The sequence below is a fragment of the Durio zibethinus genome, chromosome 4 (genome assembly GCF_047325235.1).
Source record: "Durio zibethinus cultivar Kanyao isolate XHJ-2024 chromosome 4, ASM4732523v1, whole genome shotgun sequence".
In the NCBI taxonomy this organism is placed as follows: domain Eukaryota; kingdom Viridiplantae; phylum Streptophyta; class Magnoliopsida; order Malvales; family Malvaceae; genus Durio; species Durio zibethinus.
In genome coordinates, this window is record NC_143165.1 from 6037877 (window position 1) to 6057493 (window position 19617).

Below are 19617 nucleotides of genomic sequence, written 5' to 3' on the forward strand. Positions count from 1 at the left end.
ATAAAAACAATACAATTTAAATTTTTAATAAAATCATATATTAATTTAATAAAAACAAAAAAATGTGTTGTATTTGATATATAATTGTGACTTAATAATTAACATATTTTATATACATATTAAACACAAAATAAATAAGCACAAATATATAAATTTATAACCAAGTAGCACAGAGAGCTTAAAACCTGGAGCAAAGAAGACACAACCAGACAAAAGCATAAAGGCAAGGCAAATACATTAACAATCCCAAAATTAGGATTTCTACCATGATTAGTCAAAACACCGATTACTAAAAAATTTGAGTGATGGTCCACTGAAGTTGTATCTTTAGTGAGAGCATTGGTAATAATGTATGTCAAATGCAAAAAATCAAGCCGGAGTTTAGCTCAGTTAGTTTGTACAATCACCCTTAAGAGATAATATCTAGCAGATTTGAGATTCAAATCTCAACATTTGAAATCCTTTCCCCTAGCTTTAAGCTATGCCTTCCTTCGAATAAAAAAAATGTAAAAATCAATGAATTAAAGTAACAGAATATGAGTCATGACAATCACAAATGAACAATCTCATCCCCATCCTCACAAAAACAGGTTCTTTTACTTAAATGTGGTTTCTGGTGAGAAGGAAGTTGCACTTGACACCATGTTCAAAGAAAGCAATAATAAACAAGTCAAAAACACAGCCAGGCAGGTACAACAATACCAGACAGAAGTACAAATCAAAAAGTATGCAACAAGTAAGACTTTTACAGTTCATTGCTTTCAAACTGCAGATAATTAGTTGGTGTAATAGAATTGCTCCTAGACATTGTATAAAAAGACCTGATCCAGACCAGGGTGAAAACATTTAAGCACTCGCACTCGTATGGTTGCTAGTTGCAACGTCTAGCTGAATTAAGAACACAAATTATGTGCAGAAAGTAAAACCAACTGTCTCAGACCGATCATCACAAGAAAAGGTGACAAAGTTTCAGTAAATGCGGAGTGAGACGTACATATTGGGGAAGAGTAGCAGACCATACTTGTATTGATACTTCTGCAAATCCAAAATCTGAGCCCCATAGATAAGTTAGTAAATTAGAGATACAGAATAACTTCAGTTATTGCGAAATTGATGTTCAAGCACATTTCTTTTACATAATTAGTAATTCGAATTAGATAATATACCATCAAAAGAACATATGGAGTTTATTTGCATCTCATCAGATCAAAGAAAGGTAAGATGCCACATTGATTGCATAGCAATAACAAAACAAAAGCTAGTTCCCTTAGCTGGTTTTTCACCACATTTCTTTTTAAAATGCAAGGGAGTTTATAGGATAAAATGCAATTGATTGAAGAAAATCTATGAAAGAATCTCTATAACCGACCAGAAGACATGATCTAAGTGGGTCATCCATGCCAACCTAAAGCCATTAAAGAACTCAACAGTATTAAAATAGCAATGCAAGTTTGCTTAACATATTTGCTTTAATCAAAGACACAACCTAAAAGTGGAATAATACGAAGTCAAACTGTACAAGTAACAACTATGTGGATACACATTTGGAGTAGTATTTATCTTGTGTCAAAGGAACAAAAAGCAAAGGGGAAAAATGCCTTACAGTCATTTCGACATTGGACTCACATGAGAATCCTAAGAAAAGAAATTCACAAACTGGAGATGTGGTTAAGTATCAGAAGATAGCCAAGAAGCTGCCTTACTGCAGTCACTCCCTAGAGCCCAGTGCAAAGTCCAGCTGCGGGGTTAGTATTTTTTTAAGTGTATACATAGTAGGTATCTTCTTGAGGATCAAGGCAGCCACTAAAACTGAAACTTTGATCTTTAGGAATCTAGTGTCATAATGTAACCTTCAAGGATTGCAGCCAAAGATTCAAACCAAAATAACCTTTGCTTCAAAATCTTTTTTTATAAAGAGAAGATTTGTTATAACTTAGTTCTCTACATGGGGCAATATTTGAGCAACTACCCTGTACAATTCAACCCACTTAAATAGACCTGAGACTGAATCACAGTCCTTCCAATTTTAAATCCTGGAACCACTGTGAAACCCACTTTCAGCCTAGTTTTGCCAGGCAACTTATATCTCTTTGTGACATCTTCCATAAATACCACTGAAAAATCGACTCCTCTTTCAACTTGAAACATCTCAACCACAGGATCAAATGAAAAGGCCAACTTATGAAGTGTCCATATTGAACTAGCCATGCTAACAAATGACTCATAGAATATGCTCAATGACCGCCACGAATTCAGCACAACTTCATTTTGATCCAAACTGCTAAAAATCGATGACTCCATGGTGGGATGAATAAGGTCCTGATACTTCTTCTCACAAAATCTTGAGTATTCAGAATTTTGGTTCCTTCTCAGCAACTCCATGGGATTGCTAGATACATGCTCAAGTAATTGCTTCAATGAACAAGTAGCATTATTCCCATTACACAGATGTTCATTCTCACTCAAACCAAACCCTTCAAAATCAAAACCGTGAAACATCCCCAAGCAAACATATGACAAAAAGGCAAATCTATTGTGTCCTTTCTTAGAATAATCAATATCAGGATAAACCAAATTCGCCACCAAATCAAGATCCCAGCCAGCTTTTGTCATCAAATTAATCAAAATCTTACTAAACTTATGGGTTGCTCTGAAAGCATCATGCAAAACAGAATCAAAAACCTTAACGGTTAACAGAATATCACAAGCTGAAATCAAATTACCAGACAATTTTTTGGATAATTTAGTGTTAGCCCATTGAGTCTCAGCTAATTTCTTCCTCAAAGTTGAAACTTCATTGTCTTTTTCATCAATCTCTTCTTGCAAACGGTTTGAAACCGTTTCCAAATCTCTCAACTTGCTTTGATTTTCTAGAACTTGAGCTTCCAAGCAAGACCCAAGAGACAACGCAGCTTCAAAACCAGGATTCTTTCGAAATGCCCTGTAAAAACGCTTCAAATCAGACAATCTTTGGAGATGAGAAACCAAAGCTCTATCAACTGCTTTCACACTTTCCTCCACGAACGGCACGTGCGAAGCTTGTAACTGAAGATATGAAGCTTCAAAGCAAGAAACAGCAGCAAAAACAGAAGAAACCAGAGATTTGGCAATCTGGGTATCGATGGTTCTATTCTGGAAATTGTTATTGACCGAGGAAGAATAATTTGGAGGTGGGTCGGGCTTGATGACGACGACTCTTTGGTCAGTGATGAAGTCTTCGGTGGAGTCAAGGAGGGAACATCCGTCAGAGTCTGAAACATGGTTGTTGTTGTTGTTGTCATCCTCAGTGAAGAACTCGAAAGTTTTGGTCTTGAAAGCCAAGGCAAATTTTTGAAACATTTCAGAGATTTGTGGGGGTTTAGGTGTTATTGTAGCTGGACAGCCATCCATTTCTGCAACAAAAATGGCAAAAAAGGAAAGGGTTTTACTCTGTTTTCCTTTTCTCTCTGCTTGTTTTTGCTCTCCCTCTTTCTGGTAGGGAAAGAATTGTCTGTGTTTTGTTTAGGAGAGATAAGTGGTGCTTTGCTTTTGCGATTGTGCTTTGGATGCCTCCCTTGGAAGGAAGGTATGTATTTGTGCTTGGCTTCCTGGACTTTCCATTCTAAGTGCAATTGAATTTTATTTTTTATATGAATTTGACTCGTAATTTAATTGAATGAGCCTCACTTGATAAATTGATTAAATTTAATAAAATTATAAATATTTATTTAAATATATTAAAAAATTTGGATTTATATCAAATTAAATATTAAATTACTCAAACTCAAATCAATTTATTATTCAAATAATTTAAACTCGAATTTGATTTAATAATAAATAATTTAAATTCAAACTTTTTTCAAATCTACATATTTATAATAGATCTCTTTTTGGGTTGAAGTTGAATAAATGAGTTGATTTTTTAGGAAATCAAGAAATCACTTCTAGATTTATACTAGATTATAAGGCAGAGCATAAATCGGTTTACACAAAAAAATTCAATCAAAATTGATTGTTTTGAATAAATCAAGTCGGACAATTAGGTTTTTATCAATATTTCGATTAGTTAATTGGTTAGATCATTAAGTCGGTTGATTTTTATGTTAAATTTAAAGAACTGAACCGATCGAAAAAAATTGTTTTATTTATTTTGAACATTTTTGTTTTACTTTTTATAGTTTGATCTTACACTTTTTTTTAGTAAACCTAACCCTTCAAAACTCTTTTAACATTTCCATACTTTCCTCACACTCCTTCTTCACCATTGCCAATTTGTCTCTTTTTAATATTATAAAAATTCGTTCTCAACTTACGAGATATTATTTATTTGAATTTGAAGATCTTATAGTTTTATCTCATAAAAAATATCTCACAAAGTTTAGATTTAGATATCTACATATATATTATTTTTTATTTACTCAAAAATCTTACGATTTTATCTCATAAAAAATACCTCACAAGTTTAGATTTAGATATTTACATATATATTATTTTTTATCTACATATTATTTTAATGTGAGATTAAAAGCGTTATAATCTTTTTACATTTAAAGTTTGACCTTCTTGTCAAACTGAATCTAATTTAAGAACCAATATCACACTAAACTATAGTATAGCACTCAATGACTCTTGTGATCCCATCGTGTAGTACCGTATAATACTTAGTAATTTTCACAGTCGTCGACTGATGATCGTTCTGATTCATTTATGAAGATTCATATATAATTTATGAGATATTTTGACTTTAATTTTAAGATATCACAATTTTATCTCATAAAAAATAAATAACTCATAAATTTAAATTTAAATCTCTATATATAAATTATTTTTTATCCACGTATTCTTTTAATATGAAATTTGAATCGTTACAACACTCTTCACAACTCTGCCTCTTGACCTCTCTAGCTCTTCTCACACCCTTCTTTCCCCCTAACTATCTTCACTATCCAACTTTTCACCCTTTTTCGCCCTTTCACTTTCGAGTTTTAAAACTGAATAGCTATTTAACCAAGTTCAACATGATCATCGTGGATGACCACTAGGCCACCACATGGTCGACACCTCAATATACCTCCATGGCTTCACCAGAAGTCCACCATGGCTCAAGATCTATTAGGCTTGTCTATTTCCCTGTGAACAAAACAATAAATAGGTTTTTTTTCCTCTTTTAATTGGTGATGATGATATTTGTAAATAATTTTTGTATATGTTTGAAGAATAAATTGGTTATTAAGATTTGTTGTTAGTTATTTTACATCTTTAATTAGTTTTGAAGATCTCTCTTGTGTAGTATTAATTTAAAATTTTAATTAATTTTATTATATTATTAATTAGCTTTAAAGACACTGAAGCTTTTTTTGTTTTTAAAATATGTGATTGTGAACATTCAATGTTAAATAATTATAATATATTTTTTTGACATACATTCAAAATCGAAAATTTGAGAAAATCGACTCAAACCAAACAATTTATGTCCATTTGATTAATTTTGTTTTTAACTTATAAATCGGTAAGTTCAATTTTTTTAATAAATGAAATCGATTTAATCGATTTTTAAATTTTTACAATCAAATTAATTGAACTGATCGACTCTTCAACCTTACTAGACTAGACAAAAAAAAAATGCTATTCATGTAAGGAAATGTATAATTCAACTTTTTGTCCCTAATTCAATTTTGCAATCACCAACAAAGTAGAAAAAGACTATCGATGGCCCCAATTTAGGAGAGCCGGTGTCATTACACCAACATTGCACCGAATAAAAAAAAAAATTTCGATATTTATAATCTCTTTTTCTATTTTCAAATTGTAGAATCAAAATGCATCAATACTAATGAATTTGCTTTGTCATTGCAAAAATGATCAAATGATAATCTAATTTCATTGTTGATGAATGCTATAATTAATCAGTGCTTCAAAGTAACTTTACATGTCTTTCAAGCTTTCTAAAACCTGAGGATATTTTATTTTGGGAGCATCATCAGCTAGCTTTTATGCATCCTTTAAAGTCCTTTGTGATAGCTTTTAACCGACACTTTGTAGTGGCTCTCACCTCATCATAATGTCAAAGCAACCCTTTATTAATATCAATAATCTCAAAGCATAAAAACCCTAAGCATAATTAATAAAGTTAACAACATTGTAAGCTAATATAATCTTATTCTTTTTTTCATTATTTAGATCCGAATCTGTTAGAAAAATTATGAGAAAGAAAATTTCTATGAATTTGTTAGACTTGATTTTGATAAACTTATTTAGATTGATTTGGAGAGGGAATATACTACCGTTTAATACGAAAAAGATAATTTAACCCAAAACTTAATTTAGTTAATTTATGCAATCAATTTTTAAGAAATATTATTAAACAGTTTTGAAATTTAAATTCAAATACTTATAATCTCTTTTTTTATTCTTACAGGTGAGAAAAAAATAAAAATAAAAAACCAAAAATGGGATCCAAACCATAGTATTCAATCTGAATCGATTTTTTTCTTACTCAATTTGGATTAAATTCGAATATTAAATATATATATATATATATATTAGATTTTGATTGAATTTTGGATTGAGAGGTGAAAAATCGAAAAAAATTGAATTATATATTTTTGTTAGTTTTTATATATTTTTTAAATTTTTATAAAATAAAAATAATAATAATTTTATATCAATTTATTTAAATATATCAAAATTTTATATTAAAATAATATATAAAAATTTAAAATTTAAAAGCCTATAAAACTAACTAAATCGAACGAAAGTTTAAATCAAATCGTATGAAAAATTTATTTAGATTGAATTATATTTTTAAAATTTATAATATTCAAAAAATCAAAACAAATCTGAATTGTTGTCACTCGTATTTATTCCTTTGTTACAATCTACTGTATAAAAAAAATTTTATAATGAGAAAGCATGGGTTTGAAGGAGAAGGAAAAAAAAAATGAAGTTTCAACAACTCTTTTAGTGTAAACATAGAGAAAGAGAATCTTCCAATAGTTGGTACTTGGTGTAACTCTAGCAAAGAAACATCCAGAAAAGGCTTTTACAAGGTTGGGATTTCTCAAAGTAACTAGTTGACAAGAAAGAAAGGCATATTTGTTTGGTGGAAATTTTGCACCATGATTGGGAAGTAGGTTAGGGTTTGTTCTGAAGTCAAAGGTGGAGCTAAATCAGCCTGATAGGTTGAAACTTGAAACTCTCTAGTCCAAAAGAAAGATCAGCTTTGTTCCCCATTAAACATGGGGATTCAGACTTGAGTGCTGTATGGTTCAACTGTAGCCACTCAGGTGCTTTACAGTTATAGACAAATGCTAAAGCTTGGTCAAAACCATGAAACAGGGGGACCATGAAACTGATTTTCACCATTGGATTGCTGGTAATTGTTTGTGCCAAACTATTTGAACGGGGTAAGAATTTGAAGGCCCAAGAATGGCGATCGGTTATCGACAAAGGCTGGAAATCAGTTGTTTTGGTGTTTGTGTTTTGATATTCAAATTAATATTCAATCAAAAAGTAAAAAAAAAAAAAAAAAAAAGGCAAAATACAAGAAAGTAGGTATTTCAGTTATTGTAAAAGTAAATAAAATGGGCAAGGTGGCCTAAGCCTGGTGTTGGATGGCTATGACTGACATCATAAATTCAAACTAAGCTGACAGTTAACGATTCAATCAAGAAACGATAAGTTAATATTTGTATGTGTTAGCAGATGGTCGAGCTGCTGTGGAGCTCAGAATTTCGAGTTTATGTTAAAATGTTTTAAACTAAATTGGCAGTAGCAAAGTTATTATTTTCTCTTAGCTTAATTGTGATTTAAACTTTAAATTTGATAGATATCTAAATGTTTTTGGATTAAATTTTGAATTAAAAAAAAAAAAAGGAAAATCATCCTATTACCTATATAAATAATTTTAAACTCATGTTCTTGAATCTCAATAATACTACTATTTGTATATTTTGCTTAAAAAAAAAAAGAGAACGTGATGAACTGGGATTTATAAACAACCTGTTGGTAAGATCAACAATTTGTAATCTGTTAATAAAATATTAAATTTTTAATTTTAATGATAATTAATTAGGATTCAAATTCTGCCAACTTTACATATATAAAAAAAAAAACCTGTTGGTAAGAAAAAGAAAATGAAATTTCTATCAGGATTTGTTGGGGAAATTAGAAATACGATACTGGAAACTGAAGGGTTTGGCATTTATTGATCCTCCTGCCACGTATCTGGATTTGTTGGCTTTTTATCATGTCTGCACATGAATACAAGTTGTAGAGCCTTTAAAATAGCTTTGAAGCAAGCCGAGATTTGCAGTTAAAGCAGCAAAAATTGCTGTGTCATGGCTATTGGTTTTTTAGCGTAAGAAAATTGGGGGGACCATGATGCTGCCCTTGCTCTTTGTTGCTAGCTTGTAATGCCTTTGCTCGGTGCCGTTGATTGTCCAAAATCTCTGACAGGAAAAGGAATGAAGAGAGAAGTCGGATTTTCTTTTCATTCACACAATCTTAAATGGGTCCAGAAATTACAGTAAGGCTGCCAAAGTCTGATATATGCATTCACCATCTCACACTTTTGACTCCCTGTGAATTGTAGAGCCCAATTCTACAAGTTAACTGAAGGCTCTTGCCTGCATACCTGCCATTTTGTCACCCTCTTTTTTTCCTATATTATTTTTTTACAAAAAAAGCGGTAGCATGAAAATAGAAAAAAGAGTTCCAGGTGCTAAAATTTGAACCGTAGACCTAATAACGGTGCCTGGCTGCCACTAATCATTTGTGTGAGTACATATTCAGGTTTGACCATACAAAAAACTGAAAGGAAATTATTCAAGAGTAGACAAGGCCATTAGAAGAATAATAATTAATTTGCTTAACTGCTATAAGCATGGGTCATGGCTGATAAATGTTAGACATCAGTCAGATATCTGTTCCTAGCAGGAATACCATCAATGAATATATAAGAGTATATCAGTTGTTCATGGCTGAAAACTAAAATCTTGGAACCTTGGGCTTGGCCCCAATCGTTCAAGACTGGAAACTAGACGTGACCAGGCTGCGCATGCGAAGAATCAATGACAACCATCACCATATACATAGATCAGAAAGCACAGCTTAAAGAAGAAAGTTTCAGACTTCTTCATATACATACAGAACTACAGATGCTACCATGCTACTACTAGAAGATAATTTGGAAGTTCCAGGGCTATTTAGATCATGAAACTTTCACCAGATAGAAAAGCAAAATTCAAAGATCATAAACACACTTCACGGGCATCTAAACAACCTCTGCAACTCCTGCTACTTCAGGCAGATCAACCTGCTTGACTCTTCAACAAACCCAGTTTCCAGCATTGCTTCCAGCTCCTCCAGCATTGACCTGGATAAAGAGCAATTATGAACATTTACCCGAGTCTCCAAAAAGCCTGTCACATTTCACAAATGCATTCAGTTTCAGCAGCTATAAGGCAATTTCATCAATTTCAATGGCTTTACTGTCTACTTATTTAAGAACGGTCACAACCCATTCTGTCACCAACTCAAACATTAATGAAAGCCAATATAAATGTTTTGATAATCTTTTATGGAATGTTTGGGATGGAATTTGGAAGTTGAATTGAGGAAGCAAAGTTCATGTTCTGTGCAATTGGCCAACAAGACAGAAAATTATGTTGCCTTTAAGGTAATTTAAAGTTTGTCTGTTTTTTTCTGTGTCTAGGCTTGAGAATGAGAGCTTAACTGATATATGAAATTTCGTTTCAACAATCTTAACAGGTTAAAACAACCAATCCCAAGAAATATTGTGTCCGTCCCAACTCTGGCATTGTCTTGCCTGGAAGTACATGCAATGTCACAGGTAAATGTTTTGATGTTTATTGGTTTTAAAGAGAGTTTTTCATCATCCTTGTTCATGCTTTTGACCCCTGTGGTGGCAAACTCGTTGGCATTTATGGTTTGTTGACATGAAATTAACAATGGCAGTTATCATGCAAGCTCAAAAGGAAGCACCTCCTGAGCAGTGCAGGGACAAGTTCCTCATCCAAAGTGTTGTTGCTCCAGATGGTGCAACCAACAAAGACATAACCCAAGAAATGGTATGATGGCTGTGCCACTGTTGTTTATTTTGGGTTGCATAGATGTTAGGTGGTATGATTGGAATGCTGTTTAACAAAGAGGATGGTCGAGTCCTGGAGGAAATCAAATTGCGGGTCATTTACATTCCTGCAAATCGCCCCTCACCTGTTCCTGAAGGATCTGAAGAGGTGACTCCTCCCAGAGCATCTGCACATGAAAATGGGAATCAAAATTCATCATTCGAAGATGTAAGTGTCTTCTGTTGTTTCTGGGTGGAAGAATACCAACTAGTAATGGAGAATGCCATTAGCCATTACTGATATACTTCATGTTCTTCTGTTGCTCAACTTAATATAAAATTTAGGTATCAAGATCTCCAGAGGAGACTAGAGAGAAGTCCTCAGAGGTATTTCATCCCTCTGTTGCTTTGTCAATATATCAAACTTTTACTATGAATGGGCATTTCATATTAATAGTTGTGACATTTTGTTGGTTCATACCTTATCAGTTGCTATGTTTCTAAATGTTTTTATTTCTCCTTATGGTTGAGATGCCATCAAACTCTTTCCCATATAACAAAAACTAGATTCATTGCCTTATTAGCTAACATTTCCCTATTTCGTATCCATCATTTTAGATACGATTTTAATAGTTGTTCTACACTTTTACTTAAACCTGTTTAAGGGTTGAGCTATTTGCTCAAGCTTGAAGGCCAGTCCTAGTTTGAGAAGATTTGGACAAAAAATTAAAAATGGTTAAATGAGTTTGGAGATAATTTTTAAATTTATTTAAATTTTGGACCTACTCTTAGTCAAAAGATTTAAAACCCGAACTTAATCCAAATTCATATATAAATTTTTTATTTTTATATATATGTTAATTATATATATAAATTAATTAATGTGTGTGTATATATATATATATGAATTAAAAATAAAAATTATATATATCTTATTAAACTTAATTTAATCAATTTTTTTTATTTTTTATTATATAAATTAAATTTAATGAGTGAGTTCGTAATTTTTTTCTTTTAATTTGATTTGAAATGAGCTTGAAAAAATTTTGAAATCTAAATTTCAGACTCAACTAAATCTTAACAAACATATAAACTATTAATATCGAGTATAAATCCAACTCGAACCCAACTTGACTCAGCTCGACGCATAAACTCCTCTACTTCTACTTGCCATTCTCTTCTACCATTGGTTTTTAAGAGTAATTTTATCTCCAGGCATGGTCTGCAATTTCGAAGTCGACAGACGAGAAATCTTCTGCCTTGCAACAAAATCAAAGGCTTCATCGAGAACTGGTATGAGCATATAGTAGCAGATATCTTTGTGTTGATTATCTTATGCATCAGAGAGTATCAATTGTTGTTACCTTTCATGCTCATTATGTCTTTGCCATAACACACATTATGCAGGAACTGATGAGAAAAGAAATTAGCAGAAGTCATGCTGGTGGCTTCTCTCTATGGCTTGTGCTGCTATTTGGTCTTGTTGGTGTCCTAATCGGCTATCTTGTTAAGAGAGCATAGGAAAAACTGCAGTTGGAACCATCTCTTGTTAAAAAAATTGGGATCAAGCAGAAATCGGCCGCTGTTTTCTTTTTTTTTTTTTTCTTGACTTTTAGGTCTTTGCTTTTAGTGTGTAAAAATTGTAGCCCTGATGTTGTGTTAAACATAGTAAAATGATTGATTGTTCAAGTTGAACAGCTGAATTGATTCCCTGATGATTAGATGGCCTCAAGTTAATGGAAACTTCTGCTTCTTGTTGCTCTGGTTCTTCACTGTTACTCCAAAACCAACAGCATCACCATCAACAGCAACAAGAAAAGTGGCAAAACGACAAAGTTTGCTACTATGTAGGCAGGGAGCCTACATCTGTTCTTGATACTAGAAGAAGCCCAAGTACTCCAACATCTTCCTCAACACTGTCTTCCTCTCTCGGGCAGAGGTGGCGGTGCCTCCATGGGCACCACTGGCATGGCGGAAACAACAGCTGTCTCTGGCAACAGCAACAACAACAGCAGCCAGTCCGTAGATATTGGAACGGAAAAATGTGGTTTGGGTATGGAGGATTGGGAATTGGGAGTGTATTGTCCGGGTCTCCTAGTCAAGAACAATCCATTTTGAGGCTTATCATGGGTGATATGGACCAAAAGAAACAAAAATTGACATAAAGATGAAGAACAAGAAGAAATGGACAGACAATTTTGCTCAACACATTTTCTTGGATTGTCATCTATCATTATTCGATGACATACATAAGACAGACAAGTCCATGTGAAACTTAAAGGATAAACGCCATTGCAAATGTTGGTAAAGTTGGCCACAAATATGAAATCCAGTAATTCCCACTTGAAAGATCAACTGTCGATGCAGGGTAATACAGTGAAAAAACATTGCTTCTTACATGTCACATATTGGACATGTTTTTTTCTAGTGACCATTCAGACCAGTAAGCAATACATTCGTCAATCAAACATTTGTTTTTCCAGTTTTCTACATTTCATTTTTACAGCCATGAAGTTGCATAAAAGAACGAAGAAGGGTACTTGGCGGCAGTCATGTTCTTTTCAAGAGGTATCCCAAAATGATGCCGATCAAGCCAACAAGAAATACGTATATGAATGCAAAACCGCTTGGGTTTCTTTTGGCTTCACGTCTCATGAGTTCCTGCAAATTAAATTTCAATGTAAGGCTGCAATAAAGCTTGTATTGATTTTGAAGAATACGCGATAACAAACAGTAAACAGCATTTTCTCTCTATTATTGTTCTTTTTTAAATCCGATTTCATTTTAAAGTCTCTCTAACCCTCCGGAGAAGCTCATTTTCATTCTCTGTTATTGACGATCGGACAGTGACTGCAGGCGGATGAATGATGTACTTATATAGCTAAAATATTAGAAATTGGTCGTTAATTCCGTTAACTTTAAGATTTCATTCCAAAGTAAACTGCAAGAAACTCTTAAAAAATAGGGAGTCACTTACAAGTTCTTGCTGAAGCTTGTTATTTTGCTGAATGGCAGAGTTTTTCTCCTCAGTTAGCTTGGAAATGAGAGACCTTGCCTGCATTTAAAAGTAATTTTCAGAATAACAATGCTACAGCAAAGCATTAATGTTTAAGGCTTTTCTTTTTGGATATTAGCAAATTTTTAGAATAGCTTGCCAATCTTTCAACGCTTTTCATTCGACACAGATGATAATTTTTTTAACATATTTCAATTAGATTATTATCATATTAAATCATGTAAAAGAGTCACTAACACGAATGTGATGATAAAAGATATAGCATTTATTATCTCACAAGGCGATAATGCCATATTTAGAGCAGTCATGTTAGATCCATACATTTTTCTCTCATCAAGTGCATTTGAAAAGACAACGCCAACAGTTGAATTTCAGAACGCGTACCCAGCATTAGTATTCATCTTAAATGAACAAACTTCTTCTAACGGTATTAGTGTAACCCAGCATCAGAATCCAGTACCCCAACACTGGAGTATTGTAAGAAACATTTTTTTTATAAATCTATGAGAAGGGATCGTTAATTGCCATCAGGATAGAAATAACAAGTACGAGATTATATCCAATCCAAGTGCTCAAATCATCCAATGTCACCTATTGGGGTTGTAATAGTGGTGAGAACCACCATCTAGATGAGGAATTTCAGTGACAAACAGGATTATCCAGCATATGGGGAGACTTTTCGCCGTATCAAAAGAAAGAAGACGAGTCCTTTGATATCCTTGTTGATGGTGTTCATAATTTTACACTCCTAAAATCCGAATGAACAGATCTAAACAGCATCAATAAAATGGAATACGGCAAAATCACAGTAATATCACCATCCAAGAGACATGCATGTTCAGCCGTACTATAGGAAGTTTAACATGAAAATAACTCACTTATTACTAGGAACTCGCTCTCAGTACAGAGAGTGAATAAGAAAAGAAGTGTTGTTATAGCATCAAAGGGTATATTAAAATTGCTCTCTTTATATCAGTATGTATGGCCCACAAACACGGGCTGATGCTAAGTAATTTTCATTAAAATCGACTATATGACACCTAGTCTATCTCCAAAGAAGATATTGACAACTGAGTGGACTCCAACTTAAACAGAAGATATTCTTCCAAGTGAAGAAATGGAACCCATAAATATTACATAATAATGATGAAACTACATGATAATGATCAGTACAGTCAGCTGAACGATGCTTGATGATGGGCTATTTGGGAAATAGACACAAGTCAAGAAAATTTCCACCCAAAGACACATCACACAAGAATGATTAACAGTATCATCAATGCATTCTTCAACTTGTATAATTTGAAAAATTATGGAAACGAAAACACCATTTTCCTAAATTATGCCAATTATGGAAAAAAAAAAAAAAGGCCAACATGTGCAAGTAAAAAGAACTGCTATCAAGAATGGCATTCACTTAATCAGTTTAGATAGAACCTGCCAACATTCCTTACAAGAGCCCATAAAATTCCAATGCCAGAGCTAAAAAAGTACCAATAAGAGTGAGGGAGAGAGAGACTTACGTCGGATGAGTTATCTTGACGTTCATGCCGCTCAACATGTGGTCTTGATTCCTGCAGGCACAATCATACAACCACAACACAAGTCATTAATATTTGGATGGACCATAATGATCAACACTAAAACCCAATTCAATGTCAAAAACAAAGCCAAGAAATACTCACAGATGCAAATTCTGCAGCATTCAAGCTACCATTGTCTGAGAATGAAGCCCCAGGTGAAGAGCCTTCCTGAGATCCTTCTCGGACAGGGGAAGGAGGCTGAGGAGGTGCGACATAAACAACCCTCAACTTGCACTCTTCAACATGATGCCCAGATTCCTTATTAAACTAACATATTCGAAATCAAACAGTTAGAAAACAAAAACCCAATTTTCAAATCAGATCCAATAGAATATCCATAAATACCATCTCTGGAGTTATATCCTTTGGTGTAGCTCCAGGACTAGCAACCACACTCTGAAGTAAAAACTTATCTTTGCATTGCATATCAGGCAGTGCTTCCTTTTGAGCTTGCATTGTAACTGATTCCATAAACAAACCAATAAGTCCGGTAAAAGTAATCATAATGTCGAAAATAGAGCTAATGGTTGCGATGAAATTAACACAACACGAATACTACAACTAAACATTAACCATGATGAACTATAATAATGACAGCTATGTCCAAATTTTGTGCAAGAGAGGAACAAGGAGAGAGACCAATAACGTTGCATGTAGACCTAGGCAGCACAACTCCAGTGTTAGGCCTCACACAGTACTTCTTTGGATTTGTCGTTTTGACCTGCAAAAACACACACATACACACAAATTCTTCTAAGGTTACAACAAAATCCAAAATAAATTTACCCCACAAGGAAAAAGGATTGTATGAAACAGTTACGCAATGTTAGCATATATCTCTTCTATTCAAATCATGCCACATAAATGTCATTAATAAAAAGTCAATTATTTATTACACATCACATGTGATAATTAAATGGTAAATATTAATTTTAACAAATTATTTAATTATTTAATAATAAATAATTGATTTTTTAACAATGTAATTATGTGATATGATTTAAATGGAAGAGATATATGCTGATATGGTATAACTGTTTCATACAATCCTTTCTCACCCCACAAGTATGGGTGTAAACAATACATCAATGCTTGCAAGCTACTTGGACTCGGATAAAACTCGAATTCAGCTCAGTCATTGTCAAGTCGGTTCAAGCTCAAGCTCAAGCTCAAGCAGCTCGATTTATCGAGTGAGTCGAGTTCAAGCATTCTAATGTCCAGCTTGAATAACTTGTGAGCATAATCAAAATTTTAAATTTTAATATATTTTTATTATTTTAATTAAAAAAATTATTTTACCCTTATATATATATATATATATATATATATATATATATCAATTCGAACTCAAATTCGAAGACATAATCGAGCTTGAAATCAAGTATGGGAATCGATCTCATTTTATTAAATGAACCTAATGAGTGAGCTCAAGTGACTCTATTTTTATCTTAAGTCGAGCTCAAACTTGAAAATTAAAACTCGTTCGAGCTCAAGCCAAGTTTCGAGCAGCGAACTTCGGTTCGAGCTTGAGCTCGAGCTTCTCACTGCTTGGCTGGATTACATCCCTACCCGCAAGAAGTTTCCTTTCTTTGTTTTTACCAGAAATCTTTGCAGTAAAAAGAAGTAACAGACATACAAGGTTTAAGACTTAACATAATTACCTTAAAAGCGACATAATTGTCGGTCTTGTTGGACAAGTTTAGAGAACAAGAGATCTGCTTTCTCAATTCAACTAATTCAGGAACAAGAAATGTTAAGAATTGTTAGAAAACAGTTGAAACTTGAACATGTAACTTATAAAGCTGAAGATATGGATCTGGAAAGCAACGCGAAGCTATAAATGTTTTTAAAAGGAAAGGGTTTGGAAGATGCTTACAGGGAAACTGGAGCTCTTCTGGCTCGATGCTGAGAAGCTCGCCGGTGCTCATCATAATTGGATCCGTGACAGGGCCGCCGGAGATATAAGTGATTGGCAGCTTCAGGAGAGGTTTCGGAGAAGTGGTGGAGTTTCTGGTCTCCGGCGAGAGAGAGAATGGTGAACACAAGAACTTGGGACAGTGATGTTGGTCTTGCTTTGGACTGGATTGCAGCTGTTTCCGGTTCGCTATTTTACACTATCATGCGGTTCAGTTTAAGGCTATAATTGTCTTTTTGTCTCCGAAATTATTTTTGGACCTTCTAAAAATTAAAGAAATTCTATTACACTAAAAAAAAATTACTCTTTACATTCTATTACTAAATATATCTCATATTTAAAATATAATTCTCATTTTTTTCTAAATACACTGCATTCTAGCAACATCACATCTTCCTTTATAGTCTTTTCACTCTCTTCATCATTCTCTTTCTTTCAATTCAAATTTAATCCAAATTTGATTCTAAAATCATCAAATTAACTTTTAAATCACAAATTTTTTTTTTATATTTCATTCATTACAAATAAGATTTTGAGATTTTTGTTCATCAATTTAGTTGAAAATATACGAAAACTAAGGTTTTTACAAAAAAATTTTCATCAAAATAATACTTATCAAAGATGTTGATGCATATTGAATTGGATCGACATTTTATTAAATACGCTTTTAATCAAAACCGTTTTTAATAATTTTTTATAAAATTTATTGAGTGAATTATTGAAGATATTTTGGACTAAAAACACCTTCAAGAATCTATTTCAAAATTTTTGTATGGATTAATTGAAAGTATTTTTTATCAAAATCACATTTAATAATCCCTCATAAAATTTTATTAAGTACATTATTGAAGGCATTTTCGATCAAAAACGCTTTCAAGAATCTAACATCACATTCAACAATTCGTTTCAAATTTTTTTTATGAATTATTGAAGGTATTTTTTTGTTAAAAATACATTTAATAATCTCTCTTCAAAATTTTTTAAATGGATTATTGAAGGCGTTTTTGGTAAAAAAAAACCTTGAATAATCCCTTATAAATAATCATTTCAAAAACCAAAAAAACATTAAAAACATGATCGAACCTATAACCTTATGGTTAATAATCATATGATCCTTAAAATTTGATAAGATATTTTATTGAATGCAATTTTAATCATAAACGCTTTCAATATTTTTCTCCAATTTTTTAGCGAAATTATTAAAGGTGTTTATTGTATAAAATATCTTCAATAACCACCTATATTTCTTTGTGAATGAATTATTCAAGGTGTTGTTTACAAAAACATGTCTTCAGTAATCCCCTATCTATTTTTATAACGAAATTATTCAATGTGTTTTTTTGTCAAAAATGCCTTCAATAATCACTCCAAATTTTTAAAGAAAATTATTCAAAGCGTTTTAGTCGATAAGTACCACTAATTTTTGTCTCGGGTGACGTTTATAAGTAAAAATACTGTTATTTAAATATTTAATGACGTTTTGATAAAAAAAAACTTTAAATTTTATAAAAACACAAAAGTTAATGGTGTTCGTAAGTGAAACACAATTATAAAACTGTCACTAATATTTTATTTTCTTGTGGTGACATAGAACCAATCACAAGAAGGTTAAAGGATGTTTTGCTGTAGGGCTTGATCATATAGATGATAGTCAAGCTGACAAAGTAGAACTTTTCCTTACAAAATCAATCTCAACTAGGGATTTAAAATGCAGTCATGGTTACGTTTTTAGTTATGTTTCATTTTATCACGGTTGTGGACATAACGAAAAAAATAGTAATAATTATAGTTATCTTAGTCATGAATTTTTTAAAAATGTTCACACTTTACTATAAAATCAAGCAAAATAATAATTTGATAGAATAATATTTATTGATGATATTTAAAGTAATTTATGATATTTTTGTTTTATATTTATAGGTAAAAATAATTTTTTCACATATTTTAGCTATAACACATAATCAATATGCTATAAAATTCATAGATATATTTAAAAAAAGAACAAATAATAATTTTAGTGTCTCATTATGATTCCAATCTTTTCTTATACCATTATTTGCAAATGCGATACATTATTATTTGTACGAATGACAATTCACATCTTTTATTGTCATGAGAAACAATGGTGGAGGGCGGCGTTGTTGCTATACCGCATCGCAGATGCTATTTAAGGTATGCAAAATGTGGTTAATGAAGCTAACAATAAGGTAAACTTCATCGATAGGTGATTGATTCAATCAGTTAAAATTTATTATTTTCGATAAAAAGATCTTGAATTCGAGTTTTATCGATGACTATTTGTTTGGATCATATCGAATACACAACCTGTTTTAAGTTGTCAAGTATGATATATTTTATTTTGACATGAAGGACTGAACAATCTATTTATTTTTAAAATTTTTTTTTTACAAAAAAAAGGGTAAACTTCGCAAAACTAAAGTGAACTAAAAGACATAAATGTGAATGGAGATTCATCTCTATGGGCGCAAATTGGGATTGGTTCAACTACTAATGTTGGCTTTGATCCTTTAACATTTTTTTATGCTTGCATTATGAGAATATTCTCATTTATATTTTACTTTCAATTTTTTGTGACATTTTTTACTTGTGCTAGATTGATGCTCTCACTTCGTCGAGGGGTTTCTTAAAAATAATTGTAAATATTTTTATTTAATAAATTTTAAAATATAATTTTTAATTAAATTATATTAAATAAAATTTATTTAATAATTTTTTATTTTATATATTTAAATATATGTATTGATGTTGGTATAATCATATTTTGTCAATTATGAATCTTATATATATATATAAATTATTTATTTATAAATTGCATAATAAAAATGCATTAAAAAATTATTTTATATGCATTTTAAAACAATATTTCTATTTTATTTTATATCTTAACATATGTTTTTATTTATGGTATAAAAATATATTAATTTGTATGTTATCGAATTCTTTTAACAAGAAAGAGTTTTTCTAAATAGTTTTTTATCATTTAATTTATTTAATAAATTATTATATTTAGTTT

At 31.9% G+C, this 19617-nt stretch overlaps 3 protein-coding genes across 3 annotated transcripts; 1 reads left to right on the forward strand and 2 right to left on the reverse strand.

Moving 5' to 3' along the window:
* Positions 1-740: 740 nt before the first annotated feature.
* LOC111287501 (protein GRAVITROPIC IN THE LIGHT 1-like) lies at positions 741-3612 on the reverse strand. The gene is made up of 2 exons (XM_089759263.1): positions 1627-3612; positions 741-1050 (listed from the first exon to the last, which is right to left on the reverse strand). Exon 1 carries the CDS (start codon positions 3388-3390, stop codon positions 1966-1968), a length of 1425 nt encoding a protein of 474 aa, XP_089615389.1. The 5' UTR covers positions 3391-3612; the 3' UTR covers positions 741-1050; positions 1627-1965.
* A 5836-nt stretch (positions 3613-9448) lies between these two features.
* Positions 9449-10155, forward strand: LOC111287503 (vesicle-associated protein 1-3-like). The gene is made up of 3 exons (XM_089759264.1): positions 9449-9658; positions 9751-9832; positions 9958-10155. Exons 1-3 carry the CDS (start codon positions 9560-9562, stop codon positions 10074-10076), a joined length of 300 nt encoding a protein of 99 aa, XP_089615390.1. The 5' UTR covers positions 9449-9559; the 3' UTR covers positions 10077-10155.
* A 2224-nt stretch (positions 10156-12379) lies between these two features.
* LOC111287502 (vesicle-associated protein 1-2-like) lies at positions 12380-16748 on the reverse strand. The gene is made up of 8 exons (XM_022878112.2): positions 16545-16748; positions 16330-16400; positions 15308-15389; positions 15014-15129; positions 14771-14935; positions 14609-14659; positions 13047-13124; positions 12380-12730 (listed from the first exon to the last, which is right to left on the reverse strand). The coding sequence occupies exons 1-8, from the start codon at positions 16597-16599 to the stop codon at positions 12620-12622; spliced, it is 729 nt and encodes a 242-aa protein (XP_022733847.2). The 5' UTR covers positions 16600-16748; the 3' UTR covers positions 12380-12619.
* Between the last annotated feature and the right edge of the window lie 2869 nt (positions 16749-19617).